The sequence below is a fragment of the Ornithorhynchus anatinus genome, chromosome 12 (genome assembly GCF_004115215.2).
Source record: "Ornithorhynchus anatinus isolate Pmale09 chromosome 12, mOrnAna1.pri.v4, whole genome shotgun sequence".
Lineage (NCBI taxonomy): Eukaryota > Metazoa > Chordata > Mammalia > Monotremata > Ornithorhynchidae > Ornithorhynchus > Ornithorhynchus anatinus.
In genome coordinates this window covers 51174026-51192920 of record NC_041739.1, presented here as the reverse complement: position 1 = coordinate 51192920, position 18895 = coordinate 51174026, and the positions used below count along the sequence as shown (strand labels likewise).

General features: G+C 44.6%; 1 protein-coding gene across 2 annotated transcripts in view; it reads right to left on the bottom strand.

Annotated features, from left to right (window-relative positions):
• The window catches only part of UNC5C (unc-5 netrin receptor C), a 245796-nt gene that overhangs the window by 69603 nt on the left and 157298 nt on the right, over positions 1–18895 (bottom strand). For both annotated transcript variants that reach the window (XM_029076389.2, XM_029076390.2), the window contains exons 2-3: positions 16454–16675; positions 1021–1164 (exon numbers count right to left, since the gene is read on the bottom strand). In XM_029076389.2, the coding sequence (XP_028932222.1) occupies positions 1021–1164; positions 16454–16675 (366 nt within the window). The remainder of the gene's footprint in view (positions 1–1020; positions 1165–16453; positions 16676–18895) is intronic.

Here is an 18895-nt window from a genome sequence, read left to right as displayed (position 1 = left end):
CCCCATCTCCCCTCCTCATAGATTACGACAAAAGGCTAATGTCAAGCACTGGCAACACTATATTGTTGAGTATATTGAGACCTTCCCTTAAGGGAACTATATTTTCCTCTTTGGAAAGGTTTCCTTTGATCACACCATCAAGTACTCAATCCGTTCGGGTACATGATTGGAAGTGGGCCAGGAAAATCTCTTTTACTCAGTCTCAGAGATCCGAATTCAGCTTGTTCATTTCCAAATGTGCTGCTCCCAGGGTCTCAAACTAAGTCTCCCAGTTCCTGATCTCTAGTGCCAGAATCTTCTGGACTGTAAGCTTGTTGTGAGCAGGGAATGTGTCTGTTTAATGTTATACTGTACTCTCCCAAGGCTTAATATAGTGCTCTGCGCACGGTAAGAGCTCCATAAATACAATTAAATGAATTCAGTCAACAATAACTTTAAAACCCGGGTCTCCCAATCAGTTCAGTGCTCTTCCTTGGCCACAGTCTTCAGCTGAGACTTCACCTGTCAGTTCAGTCAATTGTATTTATTGAGCACTTACTATGTGCAGACCACTGAACTAAGTACTGTACTGCCCTGGTCACTTGTGCGAGCAGCAGCTTGGTCTATGGAAAGAGCATGGGTCTAGGAGTCAGAGGTTCACAGTATTAATCCCAGCCCTATAGAGGAACAGGCCTCAATGCAGACTTGAAATATATAAATTGCCCCCAAAGGCATTGAGAAAGCTTCCTGGTCTTGTCCCACTGCTGACCTTAGAGAAGCAGAACGGCCAAGTGGATAGAGCACGGATCTGGAGTCAGTCGTCCCGCGTTCTAATCCCAGCTCCTCCAACTGTCTGCTGCATGGGCAAGTCCCGTCCCTTCTCTGTGCCTCAGTTCCCTCATTGCAAAATGGGGATTCAATACCTCCCTCCTTCAACGATTGTAGGCCCCATTCCATAGTCTCTACCCCAGCTCTTAGTACAGTGCTGGGCACCCAGTAAGCACATAACCAACAGCACAAGGACAGCTCCTTAATACTCACAGGCGATGCGGACGTATGCTTTGCGGCTCTTGGTGGTCCCCGCAGAGCTCCAGGCCACACACTGGCACCAGTAGTCTTCGGGTCCGAACAGTTCCTCCACCTGCTGGCGGGAAATCTCAATGCTCACCTCCCGGACGATGAGACCTGCCGGGGACAGAACGAGCCTCTCAGCCTCGATGGCGAGAACGTATCCAAGATGAGTCATTCTCAGTCGCAGGCCGGGCCCTGCTCTTAACTGGCTTCACCCAAATATCCGACAGATAACGGCTCTCCCCAGCTTCAAATTCTTTGTTTGATCTCCTCCATCTCCTCCAAGAGTCCTTCTCTAAGCCTTATTTTCCCTTTCTTCAACTCCCTTTTGCGTCGCTTTGACTTACTCCTTTTATTCACCCCCACTCCCTCCCAGGCCCACAGCACTTACATAAATATCTATAATTTCCATATGTAATGTATGGAAATGTCTGCCTCCCTCTCTAGACTGTAAACTCATTGTAGGCAGAGGATGTGTCTGTTGTGTGCACTCTCAGTACAGTGCTCTGCACACAGTAAATACTCGATAGATACAGTTGCTTGACTGAATATACAGTGTTGACCAGAAAGTGGTAAGTTACTGATATTATTATACTATGCTCTCCCAGGTGCTTCATACAGTGCTCTGCACACAGCAAGCTCACGTTAAACACCGCCGATGGACTGATTGATACAAAGTATAATTAGCCAAAATAGGGAATATGGTATAGCTCACTCATAGGTTCCCGAGATCAATCAGTGTTTACTGAGTTTATGGTGTGCACAACATTGGATTAAGTGCTTCGAAAAGTACAATACAACAGAGTTGGTGGACCTGTTCTCTGCCCACAAGGAGCTTCCAGTGCAGCAGATCCCCCAAATGGACCAAAATGCTAAATCTTAAAAATCAGTCATAAAACACAATAAATATAGTTCCATGATCAAAAAACAGGGTAAATATATGCCAATAATAAAACCTTTTGAATTAGATTCATTTTTATGAGACCATATGTCTATACTTAATTTCCGAAGTGTTATGTTTCAATCTCTTTTCAGGGAAGAAGTGCCTTGGGCTAACAAAAAAGAGATCTTTTATGACCTCTGGGAAGGAAATCTACTGTTAATTAATTCTAAATTGAGGTGGGATTATCTTGACTAGAGCAGAGTTTCTGTCTCCATGGGGTTCAGAGTCCAATTCTCTTATTGCCTGTAAATCACTCAATCACCTTGCCCCCTCCTACTTCACCTCTCTGATTTCCTACTACAATCCAACCCACACACTTCACTCCTCTAACATCAATCTACTCACTCTCTGTACCTTGATCTTATCTATCTCCTGGCGGAACCCTTGTTTGCATCTTCCCTCTGGCCTCAAACTCCCTCCCTTTCCATATACTCTCTCTGCCTTCAAAATCCTCCTAAATCAACATGTCCCCCAAGAGCTCTTCCCTTCCTAAGCTCTCATTTCCCCTATCCATCCCTCTGTACCATCCCTCTGCACTTAATAATAATGGATAATAATAATTATGGTACTTGTTATGTGCTTACTATGTATCAATCACTGTTCTAAGAGATGGGATCAGTACAAGTTAATCAGGTGTGACACAGTCCCTATCTCACATGGGGCTCACACTCTTTCACCCCATTTTACAGATGAGATAATTGAGGAACGGAGAAGTGCAATGACTTGCTAAAGGTCACACAGCAGATGTGGCAGAGCCAGGATTAATTAATTCATTCAATTGTATTTATTGAGCGCTCACTGTGTGCCCAGCACTGTGCTAGGTGCTTGGGAGAGTATAATCTTACAATAAACAGACACATCCCCTGCCTACAATGAGCTTACAGTCTAGAGACGATCTTACAGTCTAGAGATTACAACCCAAGTCCTTCTGACTCCCAGGCCTGTGCTCTGTCCACTAAGCCAGACTGTTTCTCACCTGGGCACTTGCAACTCACCCCGCCCACAGCAGTTATGCACAGATTCTTAAACCCTACTATCTCCCCTATCAGTAATTCATTTTAAAGTCGCCTCCCTAAGTAGACAGTAAGCTTCTTGTGGGAAGGGATTGTTTCTACCTAGTCTATTGTATTGTATTTTCCCAAGTGCTCAGTACAGTGCTCTTCACATCATCGTCAATCAGCAATGTATTTACTGAGCACTTACTTTGTGCAGAGCACTGTACTAAGCACGTGGGATAATAAAACAGAGTTGGCAGACACTTTCCCTGCCCACAGTAAGCTTACAGTCTAGAGGGAAAGCACACAGTCAGTGCTCAGTAAATACCATTGAATGATCGATTGATTAGCCATTGCTGCAATCTTTCTGAGTGCATTCCCCTCAGTAGGTGGTCACTATCATTTTTTCTACTACTACCATCATCACAATTACTATTATTACTAGTAGGCCAGAGACAATCTACTTCCCTCCCACTGCAATCAAGAGCTCTTTATAAGGACAAGTTTCATCTGAAATCCTGAAACTCAGAAAGCACTGATGTTTCTCCCTTATCCATAGAAGTGATGCCGACTCAATGAAAAGTGTCAGATTCCACTGAAAAGAAGCTGATCCCACTTGAAGAATGACTGAACAACTCACGACTGCTCCATATTATGGATCCTGGCTGTTGTGTGCTTTCCTTTCATCTGCTGCCTCCTTTCCAACCTCAATCAAGGGCCTGTGATTTCTCCCTCCTCCATCTGTAATCCCAGTGGGTTTCTTCCTTCAGGCCTTGGTTGGGTTCATGGGGTTTTCTCCCACACCGGAAAGGGGCAGAGAAGTGCTGTTCTCAAACCCAAACTCATGAATGTTATTGCGGGAATTCAATACCACCGAAGGGGTGATTAACCTGAAACCTCCAGACGTCCACCGCAATTGCCGTCTCTAAAACGCCAACCAACAAACAGGCTCCGGAATCCGAAAACCACAGATAAATATTTTGTGTACTAGGTGGATCTGCTGGGCTCATTCCCCCCCCCGCCCCGCTTTCTTTTTCTTCTGGCCAGGCCAGGAAACCTAATTCAAAGGTTCTTAGCTTTCGCTGGGCCCTCTAACCAGAAGTGTTTCCACCACCGACCACAAGCCTTGAAATCTTCCAGGAAGCCTCCTGCTACAGGGAACACAAGGTGATATTCATAGCAAGAATGTTCCTTAATAGACTGGCCCAGAGTCCCCCGGAGGCTTCAGAAACCCAGCCGACGCTTTGATTTTTGCTTTCTGCTTCACAGAGACCTTATTCAAGCCACGGTTTGCCCCTCCTGTCACTTCCGGGGCTCATGGTTTGCTTCAAAAACTTGGTCAGAGAGAGGAAGGTTTCTGAATGCTTCATTGTGAGCTGGGTTTTTCTGAGTGGGGCTAGGGGTTACCTTCTGTGTAAGCTCCTTGTGGCCAGGGATCGGGCTGAATCTGCATCTGGGGTTGCAATCTGCACAGGAGGCATATGTCTATACTTACATATTATACACTTATATTCATAGATTGTGAGCTCCTTAAGAGATAGGCTGTATTCTCTCCCAGGGTTTAGTGCAGTGCTCTGAGCACAGTTAAGTGCTTAATAAATACTATTATTACTATAATAAGTATTATTAAGGATTAGCTAAAGTCCCCCAAGTGATTGTATCCTATACCAACTTTCCTCAAGGCCCTGTCCTTTCCCTGCTCTTTCCCCTATTCCTGGTTATTGTCTACCATTATGGCATTTGTTAAGGGCCTACTATTTTTCAAGCACTGTTCTAAGTACTGGGATAAACATGAGTTAATCAGGTTGGACAGTCCCTGTCCCACATGGTGCTCACAACCTAAGTAGGAGAGAGAAGAGGCATCAAATCTGCACTGAATCTGAAACTGAGGCACAGAGAAGTGACTTGCCCCAAGTCACACACTGGCAGAGCTGAGATTCGAACCCAAGTCTTCTGACTCCCAGATTGGTGCCCTTTCCGTGGGGCCACCCAGTTTTTGATTGCCTGTTATCTCTCCAGAGTTTGAGAACAGATGCTAAGGGAAAATCAGAAGCGGGGTTGGAACTCAAACCCACCAGTCTGACTCATACCCATTGACCTTGTGGATCCGACCAAAAATTCTTACCCACCATCTTCGAATCATTCCATTCCTATTCTTAACTTGGGCCATATAAACCTGTCAAATCCTAACCTCCTTCTGCCAAGAAGTATTTCTGATCAACTGAGCCCCAAATGGGAATGGAAATGCTTGCTATTAATATGCTCTGTGTGACTTGTCATTGCTTGCTAGAATATAACGGAGCAATTTTATGAAAGCGTATATGGATTTGACTAATTTGGGAAGAGACAAAGACCAATCTATTGCGCTACATATAAGCCTCCTGTTTCCCAATGCTAAGAAATTGCATGTAATTTCCTTCTAAAAATAGTAACTTAAACTGAAGACAGACTTTTGATCATAATAATCTGAGCAAATGTTTCTCCAATGGCCATGCTAGCTAACTGCCAGAAGAGGATTATATTCTTCTATGCATCCAGCAAGAAGCAATTTTTTTTTTCTGGTGGAATTTCCCAAATCAAAAAGCAAAAGGGAGTGGTTTAAAGGAGGTATCACCTGACCCGGGGGTACAAATTTGACTGTGTGGAATGACTGTGGGTAGGTATGTATCTGTAATTTATGTCTATTAATGTCTGTCTCCCCCTCTAGACTGTAAACTTGATGTGGGCAGAGAATGTGTCTGTTTATTGTTCTATTGTACTCTCCCCAGCACGTACAATGTTCTGCATACAGTAAGTTCTCAAATATGACTGACTGACTAGACTTTTAGCTCACTGAGGGCTGGGAACATGCCTATCAGCTCTGGTGTACTCTCCCAAGTGTTCTGCACACAATAAGCATTCAATAAAAACCATCGATGGATGATCTCAAAAGCTAAATTTTCACGTAGCTGTTCTTCGGTGTTTGAAGAGACTGCAAGCTCTTTGAGAGGACAGATGGTATCCACTAACTCTAGTATATTTTCTCCCACTTCCTTCTGCGTCACCCTGATTTGCACCTTTTATTCTGCCCCCCACTCCCTATCCCAGCCCAGCCCCACAACACTTATGTATATCCCTGTAATTCATTTATTCCTATTAATGTCTATCTCCCTCTTTAGACTGTAAACTCAATAATACTATCCCCACCATTTCCATAGACTCTGGACAACAAGTCTGCTAGTTTCTTACAAGGACCTTAAAGTTGACAAAAAAGAAATAAAATTTGGGAGGAACAATGAGGATTGCAGAATATCCTGATGGAAGAGAGAAGCACCATAGTCTAATGGATACAGCATGGGCCTGGGAGTCAGAAGGACCTGAGTACCAATTCTGGCTCTGCCACTTGTCTGTTGTGTGTAACCATGGGCAAGTCATTTCACTTTTCCCTGCCCTGGTTCCCTCATTATAAAATGGGGATTAATTCCTCCTCTGACAGATTGTGAGCCCTACTTGGAAGAGGGATTGTGTCCAACCTGATTATCTTATATATACCCCAGTGCTTTCCCCTCTCCAGGTCGCACCTGGAGAGTCTCTACCAGTCTCGACTTCGGAAGGGAGAGTCAAGCAGAGCAAACCCTGCTTCCTAGCTTGGCCAGTGGCTCACAAGAGACAGAGATTATGCCCAACCTGATAATTTTGTATGCACCCTAACACTTAGTACAGTGCTCAGCACATAGTGAGTGCTTAACAAGTACTTTTATATGTGCATAAGTGCTATGGGGCTGGTGTATGGTATCAAAGTAAGTGCTTAAAGCTGAGGTGGCTTTAGGGTAGGGAAGAGAATCAGTAAGATGTAGTGCTTCAAGTTCATAGCTGATTGAGAGGGGAAGGTGAATAGGGAGCGGAAATGAGAGGTTAGTCGAGGAAGACCTCTTGAAGATGGTTTTTTATGGTATTTTTTAAGGGCTTGCTAGGTGCCAAGCACTGTTCTAAGCAATAAAGTAGATACAAGCCTATCGTGTTGGACACGGTTTGGGTCCCACATGAGACTCACAGTCTCAGTAGGGTGGAGTAGGATTTATCACCTTTTTACAGATGAGGCCACTGAGGCACACAGAAGTGACGACTGAGGTCATACAACAGGCATGTGGCAGAGTCAGGATTAGAACCCTGGACCTTGGATTCCTAGGCCCAGATTCTTTCCACTAGGCCATGCTTCTGAAGATGGGAATTAGGGGTGATCTAGGATATGAAGCTGTGGGAGTTGCTGGTTAGACAGAGAACATGATTGTGGGGACATCGGTGAGGCAGGCGAGATCAAGGTAGGTTGGCATTAGAGGAGCGAGATGTGAGGGCTAAGTGGCAGTGGGAGATATGCGAGGTTTGATAGGAAGGGGAAAGTTAGGAGCGCCTTAAATTTTCCTTCCCTGCTGCATGGGCTAATGAAGTGATTTTTCCCACATGATCTGGGTTGGGGATAGCAAAACACTCTGGCATTTAAGATTACATCTCTGCCAACTTGGAAGCAACTGACGAGACCTAGTTTAGGTAGGATCCTTACACATAATGTAACAATTCTATAAGGAGATACAAAAAAGGTTATTTGGCATAATCTTCAAAACTAGGTTTTGTCACTGGGGGGGAAGCTTCTGGCCTCTTTCCTAGAGAAGTAGAAGCTGAGTGGCTTACTGGGTAGAACATGGGCCTGGGAGTCAGAAAGAGCTGGGTTCTAGTCCCAGGTCCACTGCTTGTCTGCTGTGCGACTTTGGGCAAGTCACTTCACTTCTCTGTGCCTCGGTGACTTCATCTGTAAAATGGGGATTAAGACTGTGAGCCCCATGTGGGACATGGACTGTGTCCAACTTGAGTGGCTTGTATCTCCCCATAGTGCTTAGAACAGTGCCTGGCACATAGTAGGCACTTAGCAAATACCATTAAAAAAAGAAGTAATGGAAGAGCACCTGGTTCTCCTCTTACCTCTCTGGCCGATCATTCTCGGTCTCCTACGCTGGAGCCTCCTCCCCCTCCCATCCTTTAACTGTTGGAGTTCCTCAAGGGTCAGTTCTTGGCCCTCTTCTGTTCTCCATTTACACTCACTCCCTCGGTGAACTCATCCGCTCTCACGGCTTTGACTACCATCTCTACGCAGATGACACGCAGATCTACATCTCCGCCCCGTCCTCTCCCCCTCCCTTCAGGCTCGCATCTCCTCCTGCCTCCGGGACGTCTCCACCTGGATGTCGGCCCGCCACCTAAAACTCAACATGAGCGAGACTGAGCTCCTCATCTTCCCTCCCAAACCCGGTCCGCTCCCAGACTTCTCTATCACCGTGGATGGCACGACCATCCTTCCCGTCCCGCAGGCCCGCGATCTCGGTGTCATCCTTGACTCGTCCCGCTCGTTCACCCCACACATCCTATCCGTTACGAAGACCTGCCGGTTTCAACTCTACAATATCGCCAAGATCCGCCCTTTCCTCTCCACCCAAACGGCTACCTTACTATTACGGGCTCTCGTTATATCCCGGCTAGACTACTGTGTCAGCCTTCTCTCTGACCTCCCTTCCTCCTCTCTCGCCCCGCTCCGGTCTATTCTTCACTCCGCTGCCCGGCTCATCTTCCTGCAGAAACGATCTGGGCATGTCACTCCCCTTCTTAAACAACTCCAGTGGTTGCCTATCGACCTCCGCTCCAAACAAAAACTCCTCACTCTAGGCTTCAAGGCTCTCCATCACCTTGCCCCTTCCTACCTCTCCTCCCTTCTCTCTTTCTACCGCCCACCCCGCACGCTCCGCTCCTCTGCCGCCCACCTCCTCGCCGTCCCTCGGTCTCGCCTATCCCGCCGTCGACCCCTGGGTCACGTCCTCCCGCGGTCCTGGAACGCCCTCCCTCCTCACCTCCGCCAAATTGATTCTCTTCCCCTCTTCAAAACCTTACTTAAAAATCACCTCCTCCAAGAGGCGTTCCCAGACTGAGCTCCTCTTCCCCCTCTACTCCCTCTGCCATCCCCCCTTTACCTCTCCGCAGCTAAAGCCTCATTTTCCCCTTTTCCCTCTGCTTCTCCACCTCTCCCTTCCCATCCCCACAGCACTGTACTTGTCCGCTCAACTGTATATATTTTCGTTACCCTATTTATTTTGTTAATGAATTGTACATCGCTTTGATTCTATTTAGTTGCCATTGTTTTTACGAGATGTTCTTCCCCTTGACGCTGTTTAGTGCCATTGTTCTTGTCTGTCCGTCTCCCCCGATTAGACTGTAAGCCGGTCAAACGGCAGGGACCGTCTCTATCTGTTGCCGACTTGTTCATCCCAAGCGCTTAGTACAGTGCTCTGCACATAGTAAGCGCTCAATAAATACTATTGAATGAATGAATGAATGACTGGGAGGCAGGAATCCTTGATTCTATTGTTGGCCTAGCCCCTTGCCAGATGTATAACCTTGGGCAAGTCACTTAACTTCATTGTGTCTCAGTTTCCTCATCTGTAAAACCAGGATTTAAGCACCTGCTCTCTCTTGTTCTTAAACTGTGCATCCCAAGTTGGGCAGGGACTGTCTGATATGACTGTAGTTTGTTTACTCCAGTGCTCAGGACAGTGTAGGGGACATAGTAAGCACTTAATAAATAGCATTATTATCATCATTCAACCTCTTCTCTAAAGCTCAGGTTTACTTGGATTCAAATGGAGCTGCCAGAATTAATAATGTTGGTATTTTTTAAGTGCTTACTATGTGCTAAGCACTGTTCTAAGCACTGGGGTAGATAGAAGGGAATTAGGTTGTCCCATGTGGGGCTCACAGTCTTCATCCCCATTTTACAGATGAGGTAACTGAGGCACAGAGAAGATAAGTGACTTGCCCAAGATCACACAGCTGACAAGTGGCAGAGCCGGGATTAGAACCCATGACTTCTGACTCCCACGCCCGGGTTCTTTCCATTGAGCCAAGCTGCTTTCCACTTGTTCATTCCACCTTGAACCTCACTGAAAGGAGAGTGAGCTTTCATTCACCATAGCTGCGCTGTAACCACTGGCTCCCAAGACACCAGGTCTCAGATTAGAAAACACAGATGTTTCTGTCTCAGCACTGCAGGAGGGGGAAGGCTGCACTGACAAGCAGTGTTGCCTAGTGAGAGAAGCATAGGCCTGGGAGTCACAGGACCTAGGTTCTAATCCCAGCTCCACCACTTTGCTGTGTGATCTTTTGCAGGTCACTTAACTTCTCTGTGCCTCAGATATCTCATCTGTAAAATGGGGATTACCTGTGATTGCCTCCAACCCGACTAGTTTATCTACCCCAGCACTTAGTACAGTTCCTGGAACAGGGCAAGCACTTAACAAATACCATTAAGGAAAGGAAAAAAAATAGACACACTGAAAGCACAATAGGGTTACTGAGGATTATACTTTCTTGCAATCAAATACAGGTGATCAAAATATCATGAAGATGATGAGGAATATCATTTTTTTCTCATAAACTGGAGATTAGCAGCCCTATCTGCTTAATAAATCTATGGTGTTCAAATTTTCCAATTATGCCCTAATCCAAAAAAAAATGACACATTCCCATCAACATGGTGTCATCAGAGAGCACATATTTCTAATTGAACATGCCAATGCACAGTATCAGAAAAGGCTTCAGGATAGTGAAAGGACAAAGCAGAGATTACCCAAATTTTAAACCACCAAAAACATAGTTCTGACAATTTTGTACTAAGGACCAGAAAGGAAGCATGGTTTCAACGCTTGAGAGAATGTTATCTTGGGAGGTTAATGGAGAAGGGAGGAGCAGGATTTGAAAAACAGTTAGCTGATGGTGCCTATATATCATAAAGAATAAGCCCCAAACCCCATAATAAAAGGTAACAACCTTAGGGTTCTGTTATGACAAACGATACACACTCCTTTTTCGTGGTTTATGATGTTCCCGGACCATTCAGTGGAATTATAGCCTTGTATTCTGTGGTTGTTACCAATTTTCTATTTATATTTCCTCTGCCCTGGGGCAACCGTCACACTGGAAATAAATAGTGTTAGTTTCTGCTATTGAAATAAATGCTCTGTGGTGAAAGGAAAGAAATGATTTATTGATATTCTAGAAACATTTCTCTTTGTTGGCAGGAAAGTGTTGTTGAACTTGGTCTCAATCTTGTACTCCTCATTCTGACACTCTTTTACATTCTTTACTTTCAAATGAAAGAAAAAAAACACACCACCTTTCTGTAGAATTCTCTGCTCCCGATTGTCAACTTTTAAGGGAAACTAATCAAGGCTTTCTTTGATCCGTTGTACTTTGCCTTTGGACAAAGTTGTGAGTGATTTTTGTGTTTGTTGGGCCATAAGAATCAATCAATCAATAGTAGTCAATGAGCACCGATGGGTACAGAGCATAGTACTAAGTGTTTGGGAGAGTTCAATGATTCCGCCCTACTGATTCCTGCCTTCAAGGAGTTTACAGTCTAATTGGGGAAGACAGAGAGGAAGGGACAATCTTCCTTGTACAGATTTGATGAAGAGAATGGACAGGTGGATATGTGGATGAGAAAAGGCTTAAATACAAGAGTACGTACACCGATGTGTATCTAAATACTAAGGATGGCTGTGAGTATGTATGTAAGGTGGTGCTTCGGGCTGCGAAGCAATGTGGCCTAGTGGAAAGAGCATGGGCCTGGGAGTCAGAGGACTAGGGCTCTAATCCTATGTCTGCAATTTGCCTGCTGAGTGATCTTAGGAAAGTTAACTTCTCCATGCCTCAGTTTCCTCATATGTAAAAATGGGAATCATCTGTGCTCTGCCCCCTTCATGTGGGAAAGGGACTTTGATTTGCTTAGATTGTTTCTAACGCTGTGCTTGATGTCCATCAATCAATCAATGGTATTTACTGAGCACTTGCTGTGTGCAGACCATTGTACTAAGCATTTAGAAGAGGACAATATAGTAAGAGTTGACAGACACCATCCCTCAAGGATCAGTCTTTTGGGAAATACTTAACAATTCCACTACTATCAGGTTTCTTCTAGTTGACATCAAATGTTCACCAAAAGTAAATTAATTCCAAAAAGGGTCATTTCCCTTCAAAACAGCGGAAATAGAGCAGGGCTAACATCTAAAGCAGTCATGTGTTCTGCTAATCAAATACAGGAAGACTCTGAAATCCCTGTTGAATGGCAGATGTCAAAACTCATGTTAGGAGCACTAAAATTTATTATTCCATTCAAATCATATCTATCTTGTTGTCAATATTTGAATTGTTCTTTCCAAGTGCTTAGTACAGTGCTCTGCACACAGTAAGTGCTCAATAAATATGACTGAATGAATGAAGAAGACACCGCTGATGGTGAGGCTCCTCTATGACTACATGGGTGGTGTCCATAGAGTCTGTTTCTCAATCCATCAATCAATTAGTCAATAAATTGTCTTTATTGAGTGCTTACTATGGGCAGAGCACTAGACTAGGTGCTTGGGAGAATACAATATAACAGAGTTAGTAGACAAGTTCCCTGCCCACAGTGAACTTACAGTCTTTCACACTAGGCACTTGGCAATAGAAGACCAACTTCTGGCACCTGAACTATCAATTATAATGATAACAATAACAGTGATATTTTCATTAATTCATCCAATCGCCTTTATTAAGCACTTACTGTGTGCAGAGCACTCTACTAAGGGCTTGGGAAAGTACAGTAGAACAACACACTGTGACATTCCCTGCCCATAACATGCCACATGGGACTCACACTCTTACCCCATTTTACAGATAATAATAATAATAATGTTGGTATTTGTTAAGCGCTTACTATGTGCCGAGCACTGTTCTAAGCGCTGGGGGGATACAAGGTAATCAGGTTGTCCCACGTGGGGCTCACAGATCCCCATTTTACAGATGAGGTAACTGAGGCACCGAGAAGTTAAGTGACTTGCTCACAGTCACACAGCTGACAAGTGGCAGAGCCAGCATTCGAACTCATGACCTCTGACTCCCAAGCCCGTGCTCTTTCCACTGAGCCACGCTGCTTCTCTAGATGAGGTAACTGAGGTCCAGAGAAGTTATGTGAATTGCCCAAGGTCACGCAGGAGACACGTGGCAGAGCCAGGCTGAGAATCCTGGTCCTTCTGACTCCCAGGCCCATGTTCTATCCACTACTACATGCAGAGCAATGTACTAAGTGGGAGAGTAAAAATGGAAGAAGACCTTAAGGACCTTCCAATCCATCAGGAATATCTATCGACTTAACTTCATGGCTTGTCTGGCCCCTGGAGATCCAGTCTATGATTTGAAAGTGGGAGAACCAGGCAGAGAGTCAAAATGCTAACAACACTTCTTCAAAAAACATTCCAAATTGTTCTGTCCCCTTCCAACAAGTGCTTTGAGACTATTGGACTCTTGGCTGAGAGTTGACTAGGTGGAGCTCAGGTTGACATAGAATGGATCCGATAGCTGGTGTCTGAACAAGCCTTTTGGAAATATGGGGTTTTAGCTCAGAAGCCATATATTATATGTCACCAGTGTAGCCTCATGAAAAGAGCACGAGGTTCAAAGTCAGGAGTTCTAGTTCCAGCTCTACCACTGGCCTGCCATATGACCTTGGGCAAGTCACCAAACATTTCTGATTTCCTCCTCTATTAAATGGGGATCAAATATCAGCTCTCCTTCCTTTTTAGACTGTGAGCTTCATGAGGGGCAGGGACTGTATGAACTGGGAAGCAGCACAGCCTAGTGGAAAAAGCAAGGACCTGGGAGTCAGAGGACCTGGGTTCTAATCCTAGGTCTGCTACTTGTCTGCTGTGTGACCTTGGGCAAGTCACTTCTCTTTTCCTTAGTTATCTCATCTGTAAAATGGGGATTAAGACTGTGAATGCTCTGTGGGACAGGGACTATGTCTGATCTGATTAACTTGTGTCTATCTCAGCACTTCATACAGAATCTGAGGTAGATAAAATGCTCTATCCACTACGCCATGCTCCTTCCCAGTTTACACTGATTCAGTGCTTAATCCTACAGGCCAAATTGGGACCAGTGAGGTTTGAAAGAGTGAGAGGGGAAAAAAAGAGGGAAAAGGGGAGGGAGGGAGAGAGAGAGTCATCTCTATCCTAAGGAGCAAAAATCACCTTCAAGGGAAGACTGTGAAGATGAGGTATTTTGTGCTTAAGTGTCCCCGATGAGACAACGCACTCGATTTACTGAGTCCCTGTGGAGAGCCTGGTCTCTCATTGTTAGCTATTTTCCCTATTTTCTTTCTCCCATGTCAATAGGTAGCATCGCCTTGAGGAATATGCCTAGGACTAGGAGCCAGTACACCTGGGTTCTAGTTCCAGCAACACCTGCTGGGTGACCCTGCGGAAGACATTTAGCCTCTCTGTGCTTCACTTAACTCCTCTCCCCCTAGACAATAAGCTCATTATGGGCAGGGAACATATCTACTGACTCTGATGGAGTATAGTTTCCTGAGCATGTAGTCCAGTACTCTACACATAGTAAGCACTCAATAAATACCACTGATTGATCAATTGATTCATTACCTCTGGGAGCATTGGGACCAAGGACCATGTCTAATCCGATTATCTTCTACCTACTCCAGAGATTGCTCCATTGTAAACACTGAATACAGTTATCGTAATTTATTCATGGGTTACTTGGACTTTTAGATGATTCTGCCTACTCTTTTCACTCTAAGACTTCTGCTTTTATCCATGGCTTCCCTTCAGGCCTATCTTGCCTCAGATATAGGAACATTAAAAATGAGACTCCCACTTCAAGACCACAGAGAAAGGTGGAAGATTCAGCTAAATCTAGTGATCTTTGATTAACTGATCTAATGATCTAATTATTTCTGGTCCCAAAGAGAGCTGATTTGGACACTGAAAATCCCAAGGTTTTTGGCAAGCAGACAAGGCTGTTCCAGGTGGTAAAAACTACCGAGATGAGGCTGTAAAGGATAAAAGCCTCAAACACACACGGAATGCCATTTCTCTTGCTAAATGTTGGGTATTTGGTACATTCTAACTCTGGGCCATTTATTAAAGTGCTTGGAATGTTTTTCTCTACCATGTAAGTACATGTGAAATTCCTAGTCTCCTATTCTGCTCAGTGGAAACTGTGAAAATTGGGTAATAAAACAAGAAACAGGGCAAAGCATAGCCTGGCTTTATTATCAATCCCAACCCATCCTCAATTTCTAGCTGTGCCTCCACTGCAGGAGCAAAAGAGAGGGGGGATTTATGATTCTGAAGCTCACGCAGACTGGAATATAATCCAGGGCCTGGTCTAGTTGTATTTTGAAGTATGACTGTTTTTTGAAAGTAGCTCCCGAAAAAAAAATGTAATGGATCCTGTAAATGGGTACTTCTGCTCTCTTCTGTAGAGGCCAGGATATCCTGGAAAAACCTTCTTCCTGTGAAACTATGATCCTTTGGAAGAGGTACTAGATCCACAGCTTTCCCTTACCTTCCAAGAATATTCCATTTTTGCCCTTCACTACTTGTTCCACTGAGTACAGGAAGTAAATCTACTCCGCCCCTCCAAGACAGTGATAGCGTCTTCTATCAAGAATAATGGCTGAATCAGTCAGTCAATCGTATTTATTGAGCTCTTACTATGTGCAGAGCACTGTACTAAATGCTTAGGAGAGTACAATATAACAGACACATTCCCTGCTCACAGTGAGTTTACAGTCTAGAGGGTAAGAGAGACATTACTCATCATTACCTCTATCTATACAGTGGTAGATATGCTATAAACATTAATTATCAGCTAGACTAATTATTATTTGTTGTAATTAATCTTTGCTCTCATATTATTGTTGATGGCTGAACATAGGTCTTTTTTTCTCCCTGCTCCCCCTTCTACAATGACACAGAGGTGAGCTATGGCTCATCGTCTACATTTTCTACGAAAAATGGTAAAATTATTAGACTCGAAGGAGGAATTCCCTAGGCATCACTTGTTTTTCCCTAAGCTTGGGCAGTGTGTGTGGTTGGGGGAGCGGGGGGGAAGGAGCCGGGGTGGCGGGCAATGAAGAGTTCAGAGGGTCTGAGAAGCAGAGCGGCTTAGTGGATAGAGCATGGACCTGGGAGTCAGAAGGACCTGGGTTCTAATCCTGGCTCTGCCACTTGTCTGCTGTGTGACCATGATCAACTACCTTCACTTCTCTGTGCCTCAGTTACCTAATCTGTAAAATAGGGATTTAAAACTATGAGCCCCATGCAGGACAGGGACTGTGTCCAACCTGATTAGCCTGTATCTACCCCAGCGCTTAGAAGAGAGCTTGACACATAGTAAGTGCTTAACAAATACGATCATCATTATTGTTAAGTACTCAATTAAAAACCATTGACTGATTGATTTACTGAGCACTTACTCTGTGCTATGCACTGAACTAAGCTCTAGGGAGAGTACAGACATGATCTCTGCCCTCAGGAGTTTGCAGTCGAGGGGATGGGAGAGAGAGACCGACAAGGATAATGAACTCCAAGAGTGGGTAACTCACCAGAATTTTCATCGACTCTCTCGTCCACTACGTGGTCCTTCTGATGAACCCACTCGCTGTTGCACTTGAAGTAGATCTGTGTGGCAGGGCTGGCCTTGCAGTAGAGGTTCACTGGCTTGTTCTTCACGATATAAGCCTCCTCCGGCTCAATGAGGAAATGAGGCAGAGGCTCCGGCGGGTCAGAAGGGAAGGTCTCCGGCAGCTCGTGGAAAAAGTCATCATCTAGAAGAATGAAATGGAGTAGAAATGTTACATTGTCATCCTTTCACTTTTTTATTATGTGTCAATCACTGTCCTAAGCGCTGGGATAGATACAAAGTAATCAGGTTGGACACAGTCCATGTCCCATATGGAGCTCACAATCTTCATCAATCAATCAATCCTATTTATTGAGTATTTACAGTGTGTACAGCACAGCACTACATGCTTGGGAGAGAATACTGTATCAGAATTAGCAAACACATTCACTGCCCATGAAGAGCTTACTGTCTGGGGGGGAGACTGATATTAATATGCATATATAAGTAATTTATAATATGTAATTTAAATACATGTACCTAAGTGCAATGGGATTGGGGGTTGGTGGTGAGATAGACGGGGCACAGTGAGTAAGCTGGCACTACATCAGCAGAGTCTGTGGGCTGGGCTGTAGTAGGAAATCAGTGAAGAGAGGTAGGGAGGGGTGAGCTAATTGAGTGCTTCAAAGTTACTGGTGAGGCATTTCTGTTTGATGCAGAAGTGAGTGGACAGCCATTGGAGGTTCTTGCTGAACTGAATGTTTTTGTTGATAAATGATTCGTGCAGCAGAGTGAAGTATGGATTGGAGTGGGGAGAGATAGGAGGCTGGGAGATCAGTGAGGAGGGAGCTGCAGTAGTTAAGGCGGGGTAGGGTAATTGCTTAGATCAGCATGGTAACAGTTTGGATGGAGAGGAGAGGGCAAGTTTTAGCAATGTTATGAAGGTAGAACCGACAGGATTTGGTGACTGATTGAATAAATGGGTGGAATGAGAGAGGTGAGCAGAGGACAATGCCAAGGTTCTAAGCTTGGGAGATAGGGAGGATAGTGGTGTTGTCTATAGTGATGGGAAAGACAGCGGGAGGACAGGGTTTGGGTGGGAAGATAAGGAGTTCAGTTTTGGAAATGTTTAATTTCTGGACATTCAAGTAGATATGTCTTGAAGGCAGGAAGAAATGCAAGACTGCAGGGAAGGAGAGAGATCAGTGCTGGAGATGTACATTTGGGAATCATCAGCATAGAGATGGTAATTGAAGCCATGGGTGGGAATGAGTTCTCCAAGGGAGTGGGTGTAGATGGAGAACAGAAGGGAACCTAGAACGAGCCTTGAGGGACTGTCAGAGGGTGGGAGGCAGAGGAGGAGCTGGTAAAACAGAGAAGGAGCACTGAGATAAGAGCGGAAGCGCTGACTGTATGATGAGCATTGTACTAAGCACTTGGGAGAGTACACTACAATAGAGTTGGTAGACACATTCCCTGCCCACCACAAGCTTACAGTCTACAGGAGGCACTTAAATGTTGCTTTGGTAGTTGGGAGGATATTCTCTAGAAAGAAGAAAATTAATCAGGGAGGGTCATCTGGAGGAGGCAGGATTTTTTTTCCAGGAGGGTTTAGAAGATGGGGAGAGCTGAGGGTATAGAAATTTCTACACTATTTGGAAATCTGTGTTATTCCTTATCAGGCTTTCCTCCCTAATTCTGCAGCTGTATCACTACATTTTTGACTCACCATAAATGTTGTGTGAATATATATCATAATAATGTGGTAAAATCCTTTTCTCATTCACTAGTAATACCAAGGCAGACTGAACACAACCCCACTACTCAGATGTGCTCACTTTTATAACTCCAGAAAGAGATGAACACATTTTAGATTTGGAAACACTTTTTTTCTATTTTTCAGAAATAAGTTACACTCCCTGCTTGATGTTCTGCCCTGGAGGACTTATTTCGCTTGACGGTTAACAGAAGAAGGATATTCTTTGAGGCCAGGGATTTCATCTCCTGGCTTGGTTTTATTATACTTTCTCAAGTGCTTATTACAGTGTTCGGCACATAGTAGGCTCTCAATAAATACCATCTGAGAAGCAGCATCACCTATTGGAAAGAGCACAGGCCTAGGATTAATCAGTGGTATTTACTGAGTATTTACTATGTTCACAGAACTGTTCTAAGTACTTGGGAGAGGATAATACAATAGAATTTAGCAGACACTTTCCCCGCCCATAATGAGTTTACAGTCTTTCCTGCATTCCCAACATTTCCAGCAGAAAGAGCTTGGGCCTGGAAGTCAGAAGATGTAGGTTCCAATCCCACTTCTGTCACCTGCCTGCTGTGTGACCTTGCATAAGTTGCTTAACATTTCTGGGCCACATTTTCTTCATCTGTGAAAAGGGGAATCAGTACCTATTCTCCCTCCTTTCTA